Source organism: Abramis brama (assembly GCF_963993115.1).
Source record: "Abramis brama genome assembly, chromosome: 6".
In the NCBI taxonomy this organism is placed as follows: Eukaryota; Metazoa; Chordata; class Actinopteri; order Cypriniformes; family Leuciscidae; genus Abramis; species Abramis brama.
The window spans coordinates 46,123,826-46,143,425 of NC_139968.1; the positions used below are offsets into that span (position 1 = coordinate 46,123,826).

At 43.3% G+C, this 19,600-nt stretch overlaps 2 protein-coding genes across 2 annotated transcripts in view; one reads left to right on the top strand and one right to left on the bottom strand.

Annotated features, from left to right (window-relative positions):
• LOC311085327 (guanylyl cyclase-activating protein 1-like) overlaps nucleotides 1–19,600 on the bottom strand; it is an 84,490-nt gene that overhangs the window by 43,502 nt on the left and 21,388 nt on the right. The gene's annotated exons all lie outside the window — the stretch shown is intronic.
• LOC311085575 (Golgi apparatus protein 1-like) overlaps nucleotides 1–19,600 on the top strand; it is a 44,563-nt gene that overhangs the window by 22,437 nt on the left and 2,526 nt on the right. The window contains exons 11-24 of the mRNA XM_084118095.1: nucleotides 2,765–2,918; nucleotides 3,700–3,837; nucleotides 6,281–6,367; nucleotides 6,499–6,561; nucleotides 8,923–9,036; nucleotides 9,121–9,209; nucleotides 9,348–9,465; nucleotides 10,300–10,392; nucleotides 10,477–10,614; nucleotides 11,076–11,199; nucleotides 12,359–12,501; nucleotides 13,176–13,277; nucleotides 18,386–18,493; nucleotides 18,904–19,024. Coding sequence (XP_083974221.1) covers nucleotides 2,765–2,918; nucleotides 3,700–3,837; nucleotides 6,281–6,367; nucleotides 6,499–6,561; nucleotides 8,923–9,036; nucleotides 9,121–9,209; nucleotides 9,348–9,465; nucleotides 10,300–10,392; nucleotides 10,477–10,614; nucleotides 11,076–11,199; nucleotides 12,359–12,501; nucleotides 13,176–13,277; nucleotides 18,386–18,493; nucleotides 18,904–19,024 — 1,592 coding nt within the window. The remainder of the gene's footprint in view (nucleotides 1–2,764; nucleotides 2,919–3,699; nucleotides 3,838–6,280; nucleotides 6,368–6,498; nucleotides 6,562–8,922; nucleotides 9,037–9,120; nucleotides 9,210–9,347; nucleotides 9,466–10,299; nucleotides 10,393–10,476; nucleotides 10,615–11,075; nucleotides 11,200–12,358; nucleotides 12,502–13,175; nucleotides 13,278–18,385; nucleotides 18,494–18,903; nucleotides 19,025–19,600) is intronic.

Below are 19,600 nucleotides of genomic sequence, written 5' to 3' on the forward strand. Positions count from 1 at the left end.
TAAACCTTTGACGCGTCCAATCACAGCGAACATTCAGATCTGTGTTCTGATCCAGAGAGAGACATTATCATGAAACGGCTTCAGTCTTTTCAATATCACAGGATCATTGAAAATCTGAATTATTATAAGACAGAAATACAGAAGTACAGGTATAAAAGTTATATCCAGTTCAGATATAAACACTGATGATTACGGTAGCGATCGAAAATAGAGTAAATCACCTTTAGAAAGAAACTTGACACTTTAAAGGGGGGGTGAAACACTCATTTTCAGTCAATCTCATGTTAATCTTGAGTACCTATAGAGTAGTACTGCATCCTTCAAATCTCCAAAAAGTCTTTAGATTTATTATATTTTTAAAAGAAAGATAGGCTGTACCGAGTCTTTCCGGAAAAAAACGAGTGGCTGGAGGCGGGCCGTGTGGGCGGAGCTAAAGCTGTGCTGACGCGCCGATAGCTAACAACACTCAGAGACATTTGAAGCAGTTTTACTCACCGCCCGGTTCCAACGCACGACCGCAAACCTTTATCATTGTGACTGATCGATCCTTAAAGGAACACTCCGACTTTTTGCGACTTTAGCTTATTCACAGTATCCCCCAGAGTTAGATAAGTCCATACATACCTTTTTCATTTCTGTGCGTTCTGTAAGTGTTATTTGACGCACCCACCGCTAGCCTAGCTTAGCACAAAGACTGGATGTAAATGGATAAGGTAGCATACTAATCCCAATAAGTGACAAAATAATGCAAACATTTTCCTATTTACATGTTGTGATCTGTATAGTCAAATAACAAGGCTATATGAGACAGAGACCATTTTTAATCGTATAAATACTGGGAACTATATTCTCACTAGGCGTAGGAGCACAGCTACTTGGGCGGAGTGATTAGCATTAGCGCAGCACACGAAACGCCCTGTTGATGGTTCTGTAAACAAAACAAACGTTAGGGTTAGGTTCATGACAACACAATAATAACAATAAAGGGGATACACGGAGCCAACTGTGGCAACTTGCATTTTTTCAAAATAGTCGTCTATAGTAAAATGTTCAGAGCAAACGAAATACTTCTTGATGGTGTTTACAGGTGTGTTTGGATCTATACCCAGAACAAGTAGCCATCGATTCATCAGGTCAGCGTTTTTGGATGGAATTCTATGAAACATCATAGTATTACCTGGTCTCCCCTGTTTATTGTCGCAGCTCTTTACAATACAGCGAACGCCCATGATTGTAAACTATAAATTTACTATCTAGTAATTGCTGACTCTATTACTCCAACTCTGAGCGAACTCTCTGCTCCTCACCACAGGGCGTCTCGTGTGCTGCGCTAACGCTAATCACTCCGCCCAAGTAGCTGTGCTCCTACGCCTAGTGAGAATATAGTTCCCAGTATTTATACAATTAAAAATGGTCTCTGTCTCATATAGCCTTGTTATTTGACTATACAGATCACAACATGTAAATGAAAATGTTTGCATCATTTTGTCACTTATTGGGATTAGTATGCTACCATTATCCATTTACATCCAGTCTTTGTGCTAAGCTAGGCTAGCGGTGGGTGCGTCAAATAACACTTACAGAACACACAGAAATGAAAAAGGTATGTATGGACTTATCTAACTCTGGGGGATACTGTGAATAAGCTAAAGTCCCAAAAAGTCGGAGTGTTCCTTTAAGCATTAGACGATCTGCAAATCCGGCGTCGATCTGGGCTTTGTTTATAAAACAATAATCGTCGAAATGCAGGGAACAAACAGTCTTGCACAAGTCCGTTGATGCTCTGGAAAAACAAACTCCATCCACTGGTCCCTTAGCGCTGGGTTCTTTGGGAATCTGTGCAGTTTTGTCTTGCCCTGGCAACCAAAAACACACTTCTTTGGTGACACTGACTTCCCTAAAGCCGAGCAGAGCGCTTAGATGAGGTACTGCCTTCGCTCTCTTCTCGGTCTGGTCTACGAGTGCGTTTCGCGCCCGCGCTATTCCGGGAGAAGTGCCCTTAGGACCCATATAAGGAAATTCCGCCCCAGCTGACGTCACACAGACCCATACTCGAAAAAAACTTTCCGAAACTTAACCAGAAGGAGCATTTTTGGCACAGAAATACTCCTTCAAACATACAATTTAGTTTTTGAAACTTTGTCCATGTTTAGCATGGGAATCCAACTCTTTAACAGTGTAAAAAACTCAGTATGCATGAAATAGCATTTCACCCCCCCTTTAAATAAATATTGTATCAATGACATTGTTACACCAGTAAGTGGAGACATGATGTGTTGGTTATTGAATTATTCATTCATTCATCTAGTAATGAAAGAAGTCTTGATGAGCAAGTCATTGAATCATTCACAAATAATTTTTTTAATACATTTAATTTAAACTATTTTTAAAAAATAGACTGCGTCAATTAACAATTTTGTCAGAACCTCCAGTAAATGACGTTATTTTGCCCCATGTCTGATCCATTCAGAACCGTGATCTCTATTTTAAACAAAAAAATTGCCATTCTCAATTTATCCACAATCGTGCAGCTCAGTTGTGTGTGTTTTTATAATTTTTTTATAACGGTTTGTTTTGGGAAGGTTTTGGTTTTGTTTGTTTTTTTGGTATTTTGTTTGGTTTGGTGTTGCTTTAGTTTGTTGAGAAGGTCCGAATGAAGGTTAATTTTATGTCAAAAACATGAGATTTGTCCCTTTTGAGAGTTCTTGTTGAAATATCTGTCCTATAACTGAACACGTGTCATTTCCTGTGGTTCTGTTTACAGACTGGACCCCATCCTGTACAAGAAGTGTCAGAACGACGCGGCCCGCGTCTGTCACACTCACGGCTGGAACGAGACGAGCGAGTTCATGCCCCCCGGAGCCATCTTCTCCTGTCTGTACCGGCACGCGTACCGCACCGAGATGCAGGGGCGACAGGTACGAGCGACACACACTCTCACACTGCATTACCAGACTATAGCTCACTGAGAACCTTACGCAATAACTTATCCTCAATGTAACCGTAGGCTTCATCAGAAACTTCTGAAGTCAGTTCGGAAGTGAGTGTGTATGCAAGTATATCGCTGAATCTCACAAACCTGTCAAGAACATGTCTAGGTTGCATTTCTCAGCCAAAACATGTATAAATTTAGCATTTAAACAGTTTAGCCTGCTTTTGAACCATTTTGTGCACTGATGCAATATTTTCATGTAAATTAAGCACCCTCCCTTAATTCTCATTAGCGTTATGAAAGGCAATACAAATAAGCATGAAGTGTATATGTATGTTTATACTTCATGCTTATTTGTATTGCCTTTCATTTAAGCTGATTTTAATATAAACAGACAAAAATAATGTAATAAAGTAATGCAGAAAATATAAAATCTCTATATATTTAGTTGTGACATGACCGAGTTATGTTCCTGCCAGGCCTGGCGATGTTCATTCACTCTGAGAGTAAACATGCTTAAGCTACGCACACACGCTTTCAGCAAAACTATCAGGGACAAATCAAAGTCTTCCTTTACCGACACGGAAATCACTTTAATCACTAATGATGCCGTGGGCTTTAATGATGCCGTGGGCTTTAAATGATTGGTAGACTGAGGTTCAGAGGATCCTGCACCAGTGTGTGTGTGAGTGTGTGTGTGATTGTGTGAGTGTGTGTGTGTGTGTGTGTGTGTGCGCGTGCATGCTAACGCTTCAGTCGATCTGCAGTTGTCCCGGGACTGTAAGACTGAGGTTCAGAGGATCCTGCACCAGCGGGCTCTGGATGTGATGCTGGACCCGGATCTTCAGCATCGGTGTATGATGGACCTGGGGAAGTGGTGCAGTGAGAAGACTGAAGCTGGAAAGGTTAAACACACATCATTACTGAACTCATTTCACACTAGAACTCACTTTCACTTACAACGTTTTCTTAAAAATGCTCAGTGGTTTTGTTTTTCTGTTCATTTTATGAGGTTTACAGTTTTTGCAGCCGTTGCTAAAACTTAGGACGTGTCAAAATGCATGTCCTAGCTATAAACATCTAAATAAACATCTAACTTATAAATTACACTTGTTAATTTCCTAAAGTGTGTTTTTAAGAAAACTACAGCAGTGGGTAACACGGTTGCAAGTAACAAGGCTGAACATCTACCCTACATTAAAGGAACATGCTGACTTTTTGGGACTTTGGGAGTTAGATGAACCCACACACACCCTTCTCATCTCTGTGTGTGCTGTACCTCCGTCTGTCGCACCCACCGCTAGCCTAGCTTAGCACAAAGACTGGAGGTAAATGGCTCCAGCTAGCATACTGCTCCCAATAAGTGACAAAATAACGCCAACATTTCCCTATTTACACCAGCCATCTTCTAACTGTACACATACTGGGAACTATATTCTCAGAAGGCGAAGCACTGCTACTTCTGCGGAGTGATTTACTCCAACTCTGAGCGAACTCCCTGCTCCTCACCACTGCCAGCAAATCACTCCACCCAAGTAGCAGTGCTTCGCCTTCTGAGAATATAGTTCCCAGTGTGTATACGGTTAGAAGATGTCTGTGTCATGTGACCTTGTTATTCGCACACTCTGTGACTATACACATCACAACATATAAATAGTGAAATGTTGGCATTATTTTGTCACTTATTGGGAGCAGTATGCTAGCTGGAGCCATTTACCTCCAGTCTTTGTGCTAAGCTAGGCTAGCGGTGCGTGTGTCAGACAGAGTTACGGCACGCACAGAGATGAGAAGGGTGTGTGTGGACTTATCTAACTCTGGGGGATACGGGGAATAAGATAAAGTCCCAAAAAGTCAGCGTGTTCCTTTAAGTTCTCACACAATACAGTCAGGACTTATTGAACATGAAAATGAATTGGTCATATAACATGTAAAACAGCACTGCATAGTCCTCACTGTATCAATTAAATATAGATCAGTATTTATTAAAGTTACAGAAGTTATTCAGTCAAGAGCAGTGTGTTTGATTATCACTAAAAACACAGACACTGCAGGAATGTTAGGCTGCTGTCACTTTAAGAGCGAATGCACTGATCCAGGACACCAATACTGTACACGTGCGTTTCAGTTCTCGAATTTTTATGTTCAGTTAACACATAACTATGTTTACTAGGATACTCGCCAAGATGGATATTTTGACACAATTTTGTGTGAAATTGTCAGTTCAAGCGCAAGAAGATGTGAAAGAGCTCAATCCAGTGTGTGTGTCTGATGTGCAGTTGCACACACAACTTCTCACACAGCGCACGCGAGTTATCTTTCATGTCGTCTTGTGCTTGAATGTTTAAAGGTGCAGTGTGTGATATTTCTGAGGATCTATTGACAGAAATGCAATATAAGATCCATAACTATGTTTTCAGTGGTGTGTAAAGACCTTACTTAATGAGCCGTTATGTTTGTATTACCTTAGAATGAGTCATTTATATCTACATAACCGCGGGCACCCCCTTATATGAAGGTCGAAATATCGTGACGTCATGTTTCTACCGTAGCCGACAGCGAACAAACAGCGCTACAGAGCGCGCTTCGTCACTAACTTGAATGAGAAGCAGCAGAAAAAGACGCAGCAGAATACTCAGGTTGTCCCTGACTCTGCAAACGTGGAGAAACACATGCTGTCTGAACGACGCCTCGAACATCGTAACGCTAGCTATTTCCCCTTACCAGCTGCTTTGATGTTCTTATCTTATACTAACTAGCATGGAAACAGGCTATGGTAAAGTCAGTGAATAAAAGACTAACACAATGATGAACAAGTAAAAATAACAATCGCAATAACATGTGGTTTTACTGAATAATTAAGTAAATATAATTTAATATAATATAAAGAAACCTCATTGCTTGACTTGCTACTCTCTGCTGACTCAGACGACGACATCTTCCGATCCTACATCGGCCACCGTAGCTTCTCCTTCGAGTTTGCAATTTGAAGGATTGGCCATGAGCGACTGACTGTTTGCAATTCGCAAATCTCACCACTAGATGCCGCTAAAAATCACACACTGCACCTTTAACTTATATCAAAACTTATGTTTTGGCTCTAATTAGCCAATGGCTAGCAAATTGCAAGACTAGTCGACAGTAATTGAGTTAAAGACATTTTTAGTCGGCTCTTGTGGAATCTGGTCACGCGCGAGTGATGTACTCAGTGTGGAGGGTTGCTGTAATGGGACACCAGCTCATGTTCTTTATTGACTGATGTTGCCAACTGTGGAAACGGTTTGAATGTTAAATTCACAGACATGAACCGTACTCAATGTTGGTGTGTGTGTGTGTGTGTGTGTGTCTCAGGAATTGGAGTGCCTGCAGGATCATTTAGAGGATCTGATCCCTGAATGCAGGGAAGTGGTGGGAAACCTCACAGAACTGGAGTCCGAGGTACAGAAGATGCTTTTGTGATGTTTAGTTCTGAAATATATAAAATATATCAATACATGTATATATAAATCTATATAGTGTTGCGAACGAGACGCGGGTCTGGACTGATTTCTGTGCGTCTGCTTTTCCAGGACATCCAGATCAAGGTGTTGTTGATCCGAGCCTGTGAGCCCGTGATCCAGTCCTACTGTCACGTGAGTCTCAGATCAATACTGATGAATCAGCGGAAGAAAAAAGATGTATTTCATGCTTATTGCTGTTTAGATGAGGGCAAAAGTCTGCAAGTTTCCGATGTCTCAATACAGTGGTAAACGAATCTTAAATGAACATCTTGAGGCTAACACCTCAGAGTGTGAAAACATGAAAAATAGAGATGTGTGTGTCTGCTTCGATGCGATACACTGTGAAAAGAGGGACTTAGCTCAGATCCGATAAGCAACTGTATAATAGCGAGATTAATATCTGTATCGTTAGGCTTTAGTTTTACTTTAGTTTAATTTTATTTGCACAAATGTTAAATGTATACAATAAGAGCAAGAAAATACAATGCAAATACTGTGCAGGGAGAGGCAGAAACCCAAAAGGGTTTATTTGAAGCCTCCCCTCAAAGGGATACTCCACCGTTTTTTCATATTAAACTATGTTATTCCCTTAACTAAGACAAGTTGATACACACCTCTCTCGTCTCAATGCGTGCACTTAATCGCTCTGGCGCGCGGTGACACTCTGATAGCACTTAGCTAAGTTAGCTTACCCCAGTATATTCAGTGGTATCTAACAGCAATGAATTTAGAAGTGACCAAACACATCAACGTTTTCACTATTTAAAAACAGTTACACGAGTAGTTATACGACCAAGTATGGTGACACAAAATAAAACGTGGCGCTTTTCTAAGCGGGTTTAAAAGGATAACTATAATGTATGGCGTAATAGCACTTTTGGGAGTACTTCGACTCGGCGCAGTAAAAAGTCACGACCTGATCCTCTTCCTCTCACTTCTGTCAATAGTGGGAAGAGGATCAGGCGTGACTTTTTACTGCGCTGAGTCGAAGTACTCCCAAAAGTGCTATTACGCCATACATTATAGTTATCCTTTTTATTTTTTTCCTGTTACCCTGATTATTTTTCCCCAAAAATGCAATAAATTCATGACACTTTTTTTTCAAAATGCTATCATATTGAAACTGTTGAAATCAGCCATCACTAAGAAATATCTCCGGAACTTTTTTGTTCAGCGATCAGCTCACAAAAACTGATTTTGCACACACTTTGCACTGCTCCCTGAATCGACACGCTTATTCATTTGTGGATGTAAACTGAATCTGTAAGTCAGCTATGCTGTTTACTTCTGAATATTATAGTTTATTCGCAGCCATCATTTGTAGTAACCTAGCCTGCTCCCTGAATTCAATGCGTTCACAGTCTCTTTCACGGGCACCAAACCAACAATTACTAAAAACACACACAAAAACTGATTTTGCACGGGCATTTTGCACTAGTTATTAATAAAGTGTGAAGTAATCTTCTCTATGCAACCACTGATCTAGACTCAGACCTTGATCCTTCACAACCTTTCAGAGAGAGATCTCTCAAACAACTGAGTATTATACCAAGTGTGTTAATTATGTTTCTTTATTAAACTTATAATCCTGATTATGGATGAGTTAAAGGAGAACTCCGGTCAATTTTAACATTGAGCTCATTTTTTTGTACATTTGGAGTGCTGTCAATACAGAGAACAACGACAAAAATCTGTGTTGCCTACACCATGTTATCCTCTTTTTAAAATTTGCACCCTGTTGACTTCAATGGGGCAAGTTTTAAACCTGCTTTTAGCCTCTTAACATCCTTGATGTGTCATTACAAGTGCCCAGCCAATGTGAGTGATTCCTTCAGAGTGAACACGGGTGAATCTGACTGCAGTAGATGTGAAAGATATGAATAAAAATTGTTATTTAAGCCAGCGCAAATACCGGTGTTTACATCCTGTTTTCGGTTGAAGTCTAAAGTAGTCGATTGTCGAGTTCACACGCGTGATCATAGGTAACTAAACATATACGCGTGAACTCGACAATCGATTACTTTAGACTTCAACCGAAAACAGGATGTAAACACCGGTATTTGCGCTGGCTTAAATAACATCATTTTTATTCATATCTTTCACATCTACTGCAGTCAGATTCACCGTGTTCACTCTGAAGGAATCACTCACATTGGCTGTGCACTTGTAATGACACATCAAGGATGTTAAGAGGCTAAAAGCAGGTTTAAAACTTGCCCCATTGAAGTCAACAGGGTGCAAATTTTAAAAAGAGGATAACAGGGTGTAGGCAACACCGATTTTTGCCGTTGTTCTCTGTACTGACAGCACTCCAAAAATGAGCTCAATGTTAAAATTGACCGGAGTTCTCCTTTAATTTTACTCGTCATTTATTATTTGGTTGTCTGCTGTTGAGAAATACAATTTGACTTAATCCTCTGACTGGATCTCCTCCATGCATCAGCTCTGTTAAAGAGGAAGGTTCATCTTCATCTTCTTCTGTGTCTCTCGCAGGACGTGGCTGATAACCAGATCGACACCGGGGACCTGATGGAGTGTCTCGTTGCCAATAAACACCAGAAGGAAATGAACGAGAAGTGTGCCGTGGGAGTCACACACTTCCAGCTGGTGCGTCTGCCGATCACACACTCGCTCTTCTTCTGTCTGTCGCTTCAGTTCTGTCAACCGTCCGTTTCTCCTCCTCATCCTCAGATCCAGATGAAGGACTTCCGCTTCTCCTACAAGTTCAAGATGGCCTGCAAGGAGGACGTGCTCAAACTGTGTCCCAACATCAAGAAGAAGTGAGCGCGTGGCAGGGCTGTTGGGTTTGCTTGTGTCATACTGGTCACATGAGCTCTTGTAGAGGTGACTGAACACTGAAGCATGATGGGAAGGTCCTGAGGGTGTGTGTGTGTGTGTGTGTGTGTGTGTGTCCTCAGGGTGGATGTGGTGATCTGTCTGAGTACCGCCGTGAGGAACGACACGTTACAGGAGGTCAAAGAGCAGAGCGTCTCCATGAAGTGCCGAAAGCAGCTGCGCGTGGAGGAACTGGAGATGGTCAGTGCACTCACACACACCTCACACTCACACACACCTCACACTAGAGCCGATGCGTTCAGCGGTGCCGAATCCTGTCATCATAACAGAATTTACTGTATAACGTGGATATTCAGAGCATTAACATGTGAATGTGAAACAGAGTATCATACACACACGGAAACTCAAAGCTCTTCACGGCAACCTGTCAAAATAAAAGTTCGGTTTAACGTGAAGAAATTACGACAGAATTGTATTTCTGTTGTACAGTAGAATTTAGCTGCGTATCAAAGTAATAATATTAACCCTAATAATAATTTATTATTATTAAAACATTTTTTTAAGGAATAATCACAATTTTTCATCTGTTTTAATTTGAACAGTAAAGCTCTGTTGTGCAAAACTTTGATAAAAAAAAAAAGTTTAATTTCATGATTAAAAGATAAATTAAATTCATGTTTTATGACTTCATTTGATTGCCGGAAAAATTTAAATGCACAACACAGGAAAAAAAAAAAAAAAACATTTCACAGAAACGAAAAGGAAAAAACTAAAAACGTAATTTGTGTTAAAAAGAAAAACAATTAATTTCATAGGGCCCTAAACGTAATTTGTTAAACTTGGTAAATTATTTCATTAATTAATTTAATTACATGTGCTTTTTGATTGCTAAAATTTTACGATTAAACGATTAAAATGAGTCCAAAAAAATTGTAACGAAAAAAAAAAAACATGCATTTCATTGGGCCCTATAAAACACATTTGAACAGATATAATGATGTGTAGTTCTGAAGTGTGCGGTTCGAGCTCTGATGTGTGTGTGTGTGTGTGTGTGTGTGTGTGTGTGTGTGTCAGTCGGAGGACATTCGTCTGCAGCCGGATCTGTTCGAGAGCTGTCGTCAGGACATCAAGCAGCACTGCCAGAACGTGGTGTTCGGGAACGCTCAGGTAAACCTTCATCCTCATCATCATCACTTTACCTGCAACCGCATACTCATCTGTGTGTGTGTGTGTGTGTGTGTGTGTGCTCAGGTGATCGAGTGTCTGAAGGAGAACAAGAAGCAGCTGACCCAGCAGTGCCATCAGAAGGTGTTCAGACTGCAGGAGACCGAGATGATGGACCCCGAGCTCGACTTCCAGCTCATGAGGGTCTGCAAGCAGATGATCCGGGTGACCAGCCTCATCTCACAGCATCACACACACACAGTCTCACACACACAGTCTCAGCGCATTTACGGCCCAGGAAAACAGAGACAAGTCTTAATCATTTCAAGAGCTCCTTTGGAGAAGCAGCAGTAGAAATCGTGATATGGCCGAATACGCATTCAAACAATCTAAACATTAGGATATTTTATATATATATATTTAATGAATCTAACTATAGTCACTTTTCATTTTGAATGGTTTAAAGGCTGAAATGTTTGGTGTTAACTTAACTAAATTAACTTAAGTTTAAATGGTTATTTACAGTCATTTTATGGTTTAAATGTTCCTACAGATCTTGCTCTAACCAACTTATAAAGCGTTGATTTTATTCGTGCAGGTCTTAAATTTTATTTTAATAACGCCGCAGAAACCCTGTTATAAGACCTTAAAACTGAAAGATGGCTTTGTTCTGCTCTATCCTCCAGCGTTTCTGCAGCGAGACTGATGCCAAGAACATGTTACAGTGTCTGAAACAAAACAAGAACATGGAGATCATGGACCCTAAATGCAAACAGATGATCACAAAGAGACAGATCACCCAGAACACAGGTACACACACACACACACACACACACACGAGACATATGGTTTCTTTGAACAATTGTATATTTTAATTAAATAATGTTAACAAAAATTAATAAACGTAACATGTAATTTTTATTGTTGGTCAATGCACCAAATAATGTTAAGTAATGGGTCTTCATTATATATAGTGTTACCCTTTTTAATTTTTCTACTAACAACCATCAAAGAAATTTAAATCATTTTATATTCAATTTGAAATGGATAACAGTTGCGAGTAACCAGGGTCCGAAATCAACACCCGCCGAGCGCCGAATGCGGGAAGATTTTACGTTTGGCGAGTAAATCTCAAAAGGCTATCCTATGTTAAAAGCGTGTCATGTGACTCTGAACATCATTTAGTGCTCCAGCTTTGAAGCTGTAAAAGCAACAGTGGATAATTCACCTCAGATCTTGAAATTAAACAAATTGAAACAAAAACTTTCAAACTGTGAACAAACGAGTATATTCTTTGACAAAGACTGTTTTAGTAACTCAGCCTATGTATTTCAATAATGTTTAAATGGTGTCATATTTGTGAATTTGATTATGTAGCTACTTATCCATTTTCTTGCGAGTGCCGTTGAGATTACTCTCTGGTGCCGCGAGACTCCGCCCACATGCTGTTCTGATTGGCTGACTCCGCCCACACGCTGTTGTGATTGGCTGACTCCAACCACAAGCTGTTCTGATTGGCTGACTCCGCCCACACGCTGTTCTGATTGGCTGACTCCGCCCACACGCTGTTCTGATTGGCTGACTCCACCCACAAGCTGTTCTGATTGGCTGACTCCGCCCACACGCTGTTCTGATTGACTGACTCCGCCCACACGCTGTTCTGATTGGCTGACTCCGCCCACACGCTGTTCTGATTGGCTGACTCCACCCACAAGCTGTTCTGATTGGCTGACTCCACCCACAAGCTGTTCTGATTTGCTGACTCCGCCCACACGCTGTTCTGATTGGCTGACTCCGCCCACACGTTCTGATTGGCTGACTCCACCCACACACTGTTCTGATTGGCTGACTCCACCCACATGTTCTGATTGGCTGACTCCGCCCACACGCTGTTCTGATTGGCTGTGGGTTTTGATTGATTTTGACTCATCTGGGTAGGACGTGGTGTAACTCCGTCTCTTGTGTTTAGACTACCGCCTGAACCCGGTGCTGAGGAGGGCCTGTAAAGTGGACATCCCCAAGTTCTGCCAGAACATTCTCAACAATGCCAAAGACGACAACGAGCTGGAGGGTCAGGTCATCTCCTGCCTCAAACTCAAATACGCAGACCAGGTGTGTGTGTGTGTGACGGCAGCTGGACCAGCGACAGCTGGAACTCTAATCACTAAGCAATTAGTCACTGTTATTTAATTACTTGTCCCTCGAAAAAGTAAAGTAAGGGATTACTCTTAATTTCTCTGTAATTGAACTACAGTTACTTCTGATATAATTGAGCTAAATACTGTGTATAGACCAATCCGATCTCACGGCAGTTCGAATGCGTTTCACGCGGTGGCTAAATCATACAAGCTCGCTCACACTCGGACGAAGTAGCCATCTTGTAAAATGCGCACGAGATGCCGTGAGATCGGACTGTAAACTAGAACAGTTCTATATAAAACGATAGTGGGTTTAACATTAAAATGTATTGTCTGATGTTAAAGAGTGTTTATTATGTAGCCTTCTTTAAATTTGGGCAGTTTAAGCGTAATTCATACAATTTTATAGCATTTATTTGAAAGAATTAAAACATTTAATGTCTATCCTTGTATTATTCAGCTGGTTGAGGTTGATATTGGATTTAGAAAGTAATTAGTAATTAAATACTTTTAGAGAGAGTAATTAGTACAGTATTCTAATTACACTGTTGACAAGGTAATTAGTAACTAGTAATTACTTTTTAGAGTAACTTACCCAACATTGAGCAGGACTCATGTAAGAGAGTGTGTGTGTGTGTGTGTGTGCAGCGTCTCTCTCCGGACTGTGAGGGTCAGATCCGTGTGATTCTGCAGGAGTCAGCGCTCGACTACAGGCTCGACCCACAGCTGCAGCTCCAGTGCAGTGAGGAGGTGACCTTACACCCCTTACACACACCCCTTACACACACACACCTTACACCTACACCCCACAGCTGCAGCTCCAGTGCAGTGAGGAGGTGACCTTACACCCCTTACACACACCCCTTACACACACACACCTTACACCTACACCCCACAGCTGCAGCTCCAGTGCAGTGAGGAGGTGACCTTACACCCCTTACACACACCCCTTACACACACACACCCCACAGCTGCAGCTCCAGTGCAGTGAGGAGGTGACCTTACACCCCTTACACACACCCCTTACACACACACCCCACAGCTGCAGCTCCAGTGCAGTGAGGAGGTGACCTTACACCCCTTACACACACCCCTTACACACACACACCCCACAGCTGCAGCTCCAGTGCAGTGAGGAGGTGACCTTACACCCCTTACACACACCCCTTACACACACACCTTACACACACACCCCACAGCTGCAGCTCCAGTGCAGTGAGGAGGTGACCTTACACCCCTTACACACACCCCTTACACACACACACCTTACACCTACACCCCACAGCTGCAGCTCCAGTGCAGTGAGGAGGTGACCTTACACACCTTACACACACCCCTTACACACACACCTTACACACACACCCCACAGCTGCAGCTCCAGTGCAGTGAGGAGGTGACCTTACACACACCCCTTACACACACACCTTACACACACACACCTTACACCTACACCCCACAGCTGCAGCTCCAGTGCAGTGAGGAGGTGACCTTACACCCCTTACACACACCCCTTACACACACACCCCACAGCTGCAGCTCCAGTGCAGTGAGGAGGTGACCTTACACACACCCCTTACACACACCCCTTACACACACCCCTTACACACACACCTTACACACACACCTTACACCTACACCCCACAGCTGCAGCTCCAGTGCAGTGAGGTGACCTTACACACCTTACACACACCCCTTACACACACACCCCACAGCTGTAGCTCCAGTGCAGTGAGGTGACCTTACACACCTTACACACACCCCTTACACACACACCCCACAGCTGCAGCTCCAGTGCAGTGAGGAGGTGACCTTACACACCTTACACACACCCCTTACACACACACCTTACACCTACACCCCACAGCTGCAGCTCCAGTGCAGTGAGGAGGTGACCTTACACCCCTTACACACACCCCTTACACACACACACCCCACAGCTGCAGCTCCAGTGCAGTGAGGTGACCTTACACCCCTTACACACACCCCTTACACACACACACCCCACAGCTGCAGCTCCAGTGCAGTGAGGAGGTGACCTTACACACCTTACACACACCCCTTACACACACACACCCCACAGCTGCAGCTCCAGTGCAGTGAGGAGGTGACCTTACACACCTTACACACACCCCTTACACACACACCCCACAGCTGCAGCTCCAGTGCAGTGAGGAGGTGACCTTACACCCCTTACACACACCCCTTACACACACACACCTTACACCTACACCCCACAGCTGCAGCTCCAGTGCAGTGAGGAGGTGACCTTACACACCTTACACACACCCCTTACACACACACCTTACACACACACCCCACAGCTGCAGCTCCAGTGCAGTGAGGAGGTGACCTTACACACACCCCTTACACACACACCTTACACACACACACACCTTACACCTACACCCCACAGCTGCAGCTCCAGTGCAGTGAGGAGGTGACCTTACACCCCTTACACACACCCCTTACACACACACCCCACAGCTGCAGCTCCAGTGCAGTGAGGAGGTGACCTTACACACACCCCTTACACACACCCCTTACACACACCCCTTACACACACACCTTACACACACACCTTACACCTACACCCCACAGCTGCAGCTCCAGTGCAGTGAGGTGACCTTACACACCTTACACACACCCCTTACACACACACCCCACAGCTGCAGCTCCAGTGCAGTGAGGTGACCTTACACACCTTACACACACCCCTTACACACACACCCCACAGCTGCAGCTCCAGTGCAGTGAGGAGGTGACCTTACACACCTTACACACACCCCTTACACACACCCCTTACACACACACCTTACACCTACACCCCACAGCTGCAGCTCCAGTGCAGTGACGTGACCTTACACCCCTTACACACACACACCCCACAGCTGCAGCTCCAGTGCAGTGAGGAGGTGACCTTACACCCCTTACACACACCCCTTACACACACCCCTTACACACACACCTTACACACACCCCTTACACACACCCCTTACACACACCCACCCCACAGCTGCAGCTCCAGTGCAGTGAGGTGACCTTACACACATTACACACACCCCTTACACACACACCCCACAGCTGCAGCTCCAGTGCAGTGAGGAGGTGACCTTACACCCCTTACACACACCCCTTACACACACACACCCCACAGCTGCAGCTCCAGTGCAGTGAGGAGGTGACCTTACACCCCTTACACACACCCCTTACACACACCCCTTACACACACACCTTACACACACCCCTTACACACACCCCTTACACACACCCACCCCACAGCTGCAGCTCCAGTGCAGTGACGTGACCTTACACACCTTACACACACCCCTTACACACACACACCCCACAGCTGCAGCTCCAGTGCAGTGAGGAGGTGACCTTACACCCCTTACACACACCCCTTACACACACCCCTTACACACACACCTTACACACACCCCTTACACACACCCCTTACACACACCCACCCCACAGCTGCAGCTCCAGTGCAGTGAGGTGACCTTACACACCTTACACACACCCCTTACACACACACCCCACAGCTGCAGCTCCAGTGCAGTGAGGAGGTGACCTTACACCCCTTACACACACCCCTTACACACACCCCTTACACACACCCCTTACACACACACCTTACACCTACACCCCACAGCTGCAGCTCCAGTGCAGTGAGGAGGTGAACACACACACCTTACACACACACACCCCACAGCTGCAGCTCCAGTGCAGTGAGGAGGTGAACACACACACCTTACACACACCCCTTACACACACACACCCCACAGCTGCAGCTCCAGTGCAGTGAGGAGGTGAACACACACACCTTACACACACACACCCCACAGCTGCAGCTCCAGTGCAGTGAGGAGGTGAACACACACACCTTACACACACACACCTCACACATACGTTCATCACCTGACTAGACATGTGCCGGTATTCGGTAATGCGATAAATCGCGGTAATGAATATGCACGATATTGTTATCGCGGGCACTTCAAAATACCGTGAAAAATAATAGATCCCAATTTAGATTTTTAGAACGCCATTATAGATTATTTTCCATCAGCCGCTTAAACAAACACTGAGTATATGCTGCGCGAAACACTTGCGCACTCTGATGTAAACAATCGCCACGTGTATAAGCATGCGGCCCGCGCACTTCTAGTCTAATGTAAACAGTCCTCATGGAGAAGCAGCGGTGGAAGGAGGAACGCCGCCGCCTACAGTCTATGGCCGCCGCCGATCTATCCGGATCCATCCCGCTTCTAAAAGCAGAGCTGCCAACTCGACGCATTCAGCGCGAGACTCTTCACACGCTCACGCCACACATCCGTTTTCTCACGCAGAGAAAAATCGCGGAGCAAAGAGGACACGAAGACCGTCAAACAAGACAGAGCAGGTTACTTTTGATATGAAACAGGAGAGCAATTGTGTCACAGAACGTCACATTTAAACCATTTAATGACCAGCAGCATGTTAGAGGACTAAACAAATAGATAAAGAGAAGTATTTTGCTGAATATGTGCACTGCACTTTTTTACCTATTTATTATATTTTTTACTTGTGTCATTACATAATTGTTATTATAATGAAAACCACATTATATTTGATTTAATTAGTTATTTGTAACCTTTAATAATACCAGCTGATAGGGCTCTATATGGTTACATAGCATTATGTGAGATATATTTTTTTTTCATGAGAAAAAACAAAACATGTGGGCTATCTACTTAAAATCCCAAGTATTGAATTGAAATCGTTAAATTTGTGTTAAGCAATACAAACAGTAGCCTACCAGTCATTGTACCATGTAATCATTGTAACATGTTGTCACTAAACTTAATAAAATTCAGTTTAGTTACCAAATGTTTTGACAATCACAATTACACCTTGTGATGCAAGTTTTATTTATTTTTTACATCCCCCCCAATCCATCTGTTTCTCATGTGCGATTAAAATATCGTGATAATACCGTATACCGTGATAAAAGCTCACTCAATTAATCGCAGCATGAAAATGTGATACCGGCACATGCCTACACCTGACACACCTTACACACTAGGGATGATCAAATAAAGCCTAATGAAGCACTGAGGCTTTCCCCTGAATGTTTCGGGAAAAGATTTGAAGCATCAAGAGTGTTGAAAACAGCGCCATCTTGTGGCAGGTCAGATTTACAGCAGACATGTGAGATGAGTGCGCAGCGACAGATAAAAGCCTGACAACGCTAAATGTTCAGTTTTCCAACAGAGTTGCTTGATTCAAGTAAATGTTGGTCTAATTATTTTATGGTATATGAGCTGTTTATGTGTCAGACTATATGAACATGTATCATAGGCTATAGGCTTATTTATAAAAAAAATATAAAAAATGTTAGTAAATGGACAGTAGTGTTCTGGGTCCAAACGTTCCGACACGCAGTGAAGCATTCACGTGACTGGACAGAAAGTGAGGCTTTTTGTCACGTGTTTTTTGTTGATCACGTGTTTCTCTGAAAGCAATACACACTCCGGCACGGATCTTCATGAGGGATTACGCTGCGTACTCGAAACACGCTTTGAAGCTTCAGTGTCATATGTAACATCACTACCACACACACCTTGCACACCTTCATCACCTTACACACCACACTTTACACACCTTCATCACCTCACACACACACCTTACACACCTTCATCACCTTACACACCACACTTTACACACCATCACCTCACACACACACCTTACACACCACATTTTACACACCTTCATCACCTCACACACTTTACACAACACACGCACACCTTCATCACCTTACACACTACACACCTTACACACACGTGTTCTGCTCCTAAATCACTCGTGTGTGTGTGCAGTTCCCGCGGCTCTGTGCGGAGGAGGTGCTGGTGCAGGAGCAGACGGGTCAGGTGGAGGAGTGTTTAAAAAACAACCTGCTGAAGATCAACCACGAGGGCTGTAAAAAGGCAAGACCGCTTCGACTCTGAATCTTTACTAGATGTTTCCATCCGAAGGTGTGAATTTAAAGGTGCAGTGTGTGAGTTTTAGCGGCATCTAGAGGTGAGCTTGTGAATCGCAACCAGCAGAAGTTACGGTGGCCGACAGGAAGTGATGTCATCGTCTGAGACAGCAGATAGTCGCTAGTTCAGCCATAAGGTTTCTTTACAAAGATAATAATTTGACTCCGGCGTTTCAGAAACGCCAAACCAACATCTGAGATGGTCCGCTTGTTACTCCAGTTATCCAATCACAGACTCTGCTGAGGAAAAGTCATGTGTTTTTTTTTTTTTTTGCACATCAAGGGGTTTATTTGGTAAATGGTGTTTATGCACCTAATGAGATGTTGCGGTGTGTGTGTGTGTGTGTGACGCTGTAGGAGGTGCTGAACATCCTGAAGGAGGGCAAGGCTGATGTCTTTGTGGATCCGGTTCTCCACACAGTCTGTGCGCTGGACATCAAACACCAGTGTGCTGCGATCCCGCCGGGAAGAGGACGACGTGAGTCATTCTGGGAAGGGTTTGAGGCTCATTGAACCGTATAGATATTAACCCTCAGACGGTCCTCGGTCATTTCTGACCGAAAAATTTTCTGTTTTGAATTTGAATTTTTAAAAATCACAGCTTCATAGGAATGTTATGAAACTTGGTGACTTTTATGGCATTTGGTATGTGAATACAAAAAAAATTTTGGGTCATGATCCGAGCATGCTAAGTGGTCGTAAAAAAAATAGTCACTACAGGCCTTCGGTCAAAAATGACCGACCCATAGGAAATGAATGGGACATTGAAAAAAAAAAAAAAAAAATCTACAAATCGGCCACAATCCTAAAAAAAAGTACACCGCTGTAAAGGGGTGACACTCTACAACATCAAGAGTGCAAAAAAGACACACCCACCCACACACACACATACAAACACACTTTTATACACATACACACCAATAATTTTGATTACAAAAAATCTGTTTTGAATTTTTAAAAATCACAGCTTCATCGGAATATTACGAAACTTGTTTTTTTTTACAACTACTTAGCATGCTGATTAGAGCATGCTAAGTAGTTGTAAAAAAAATAG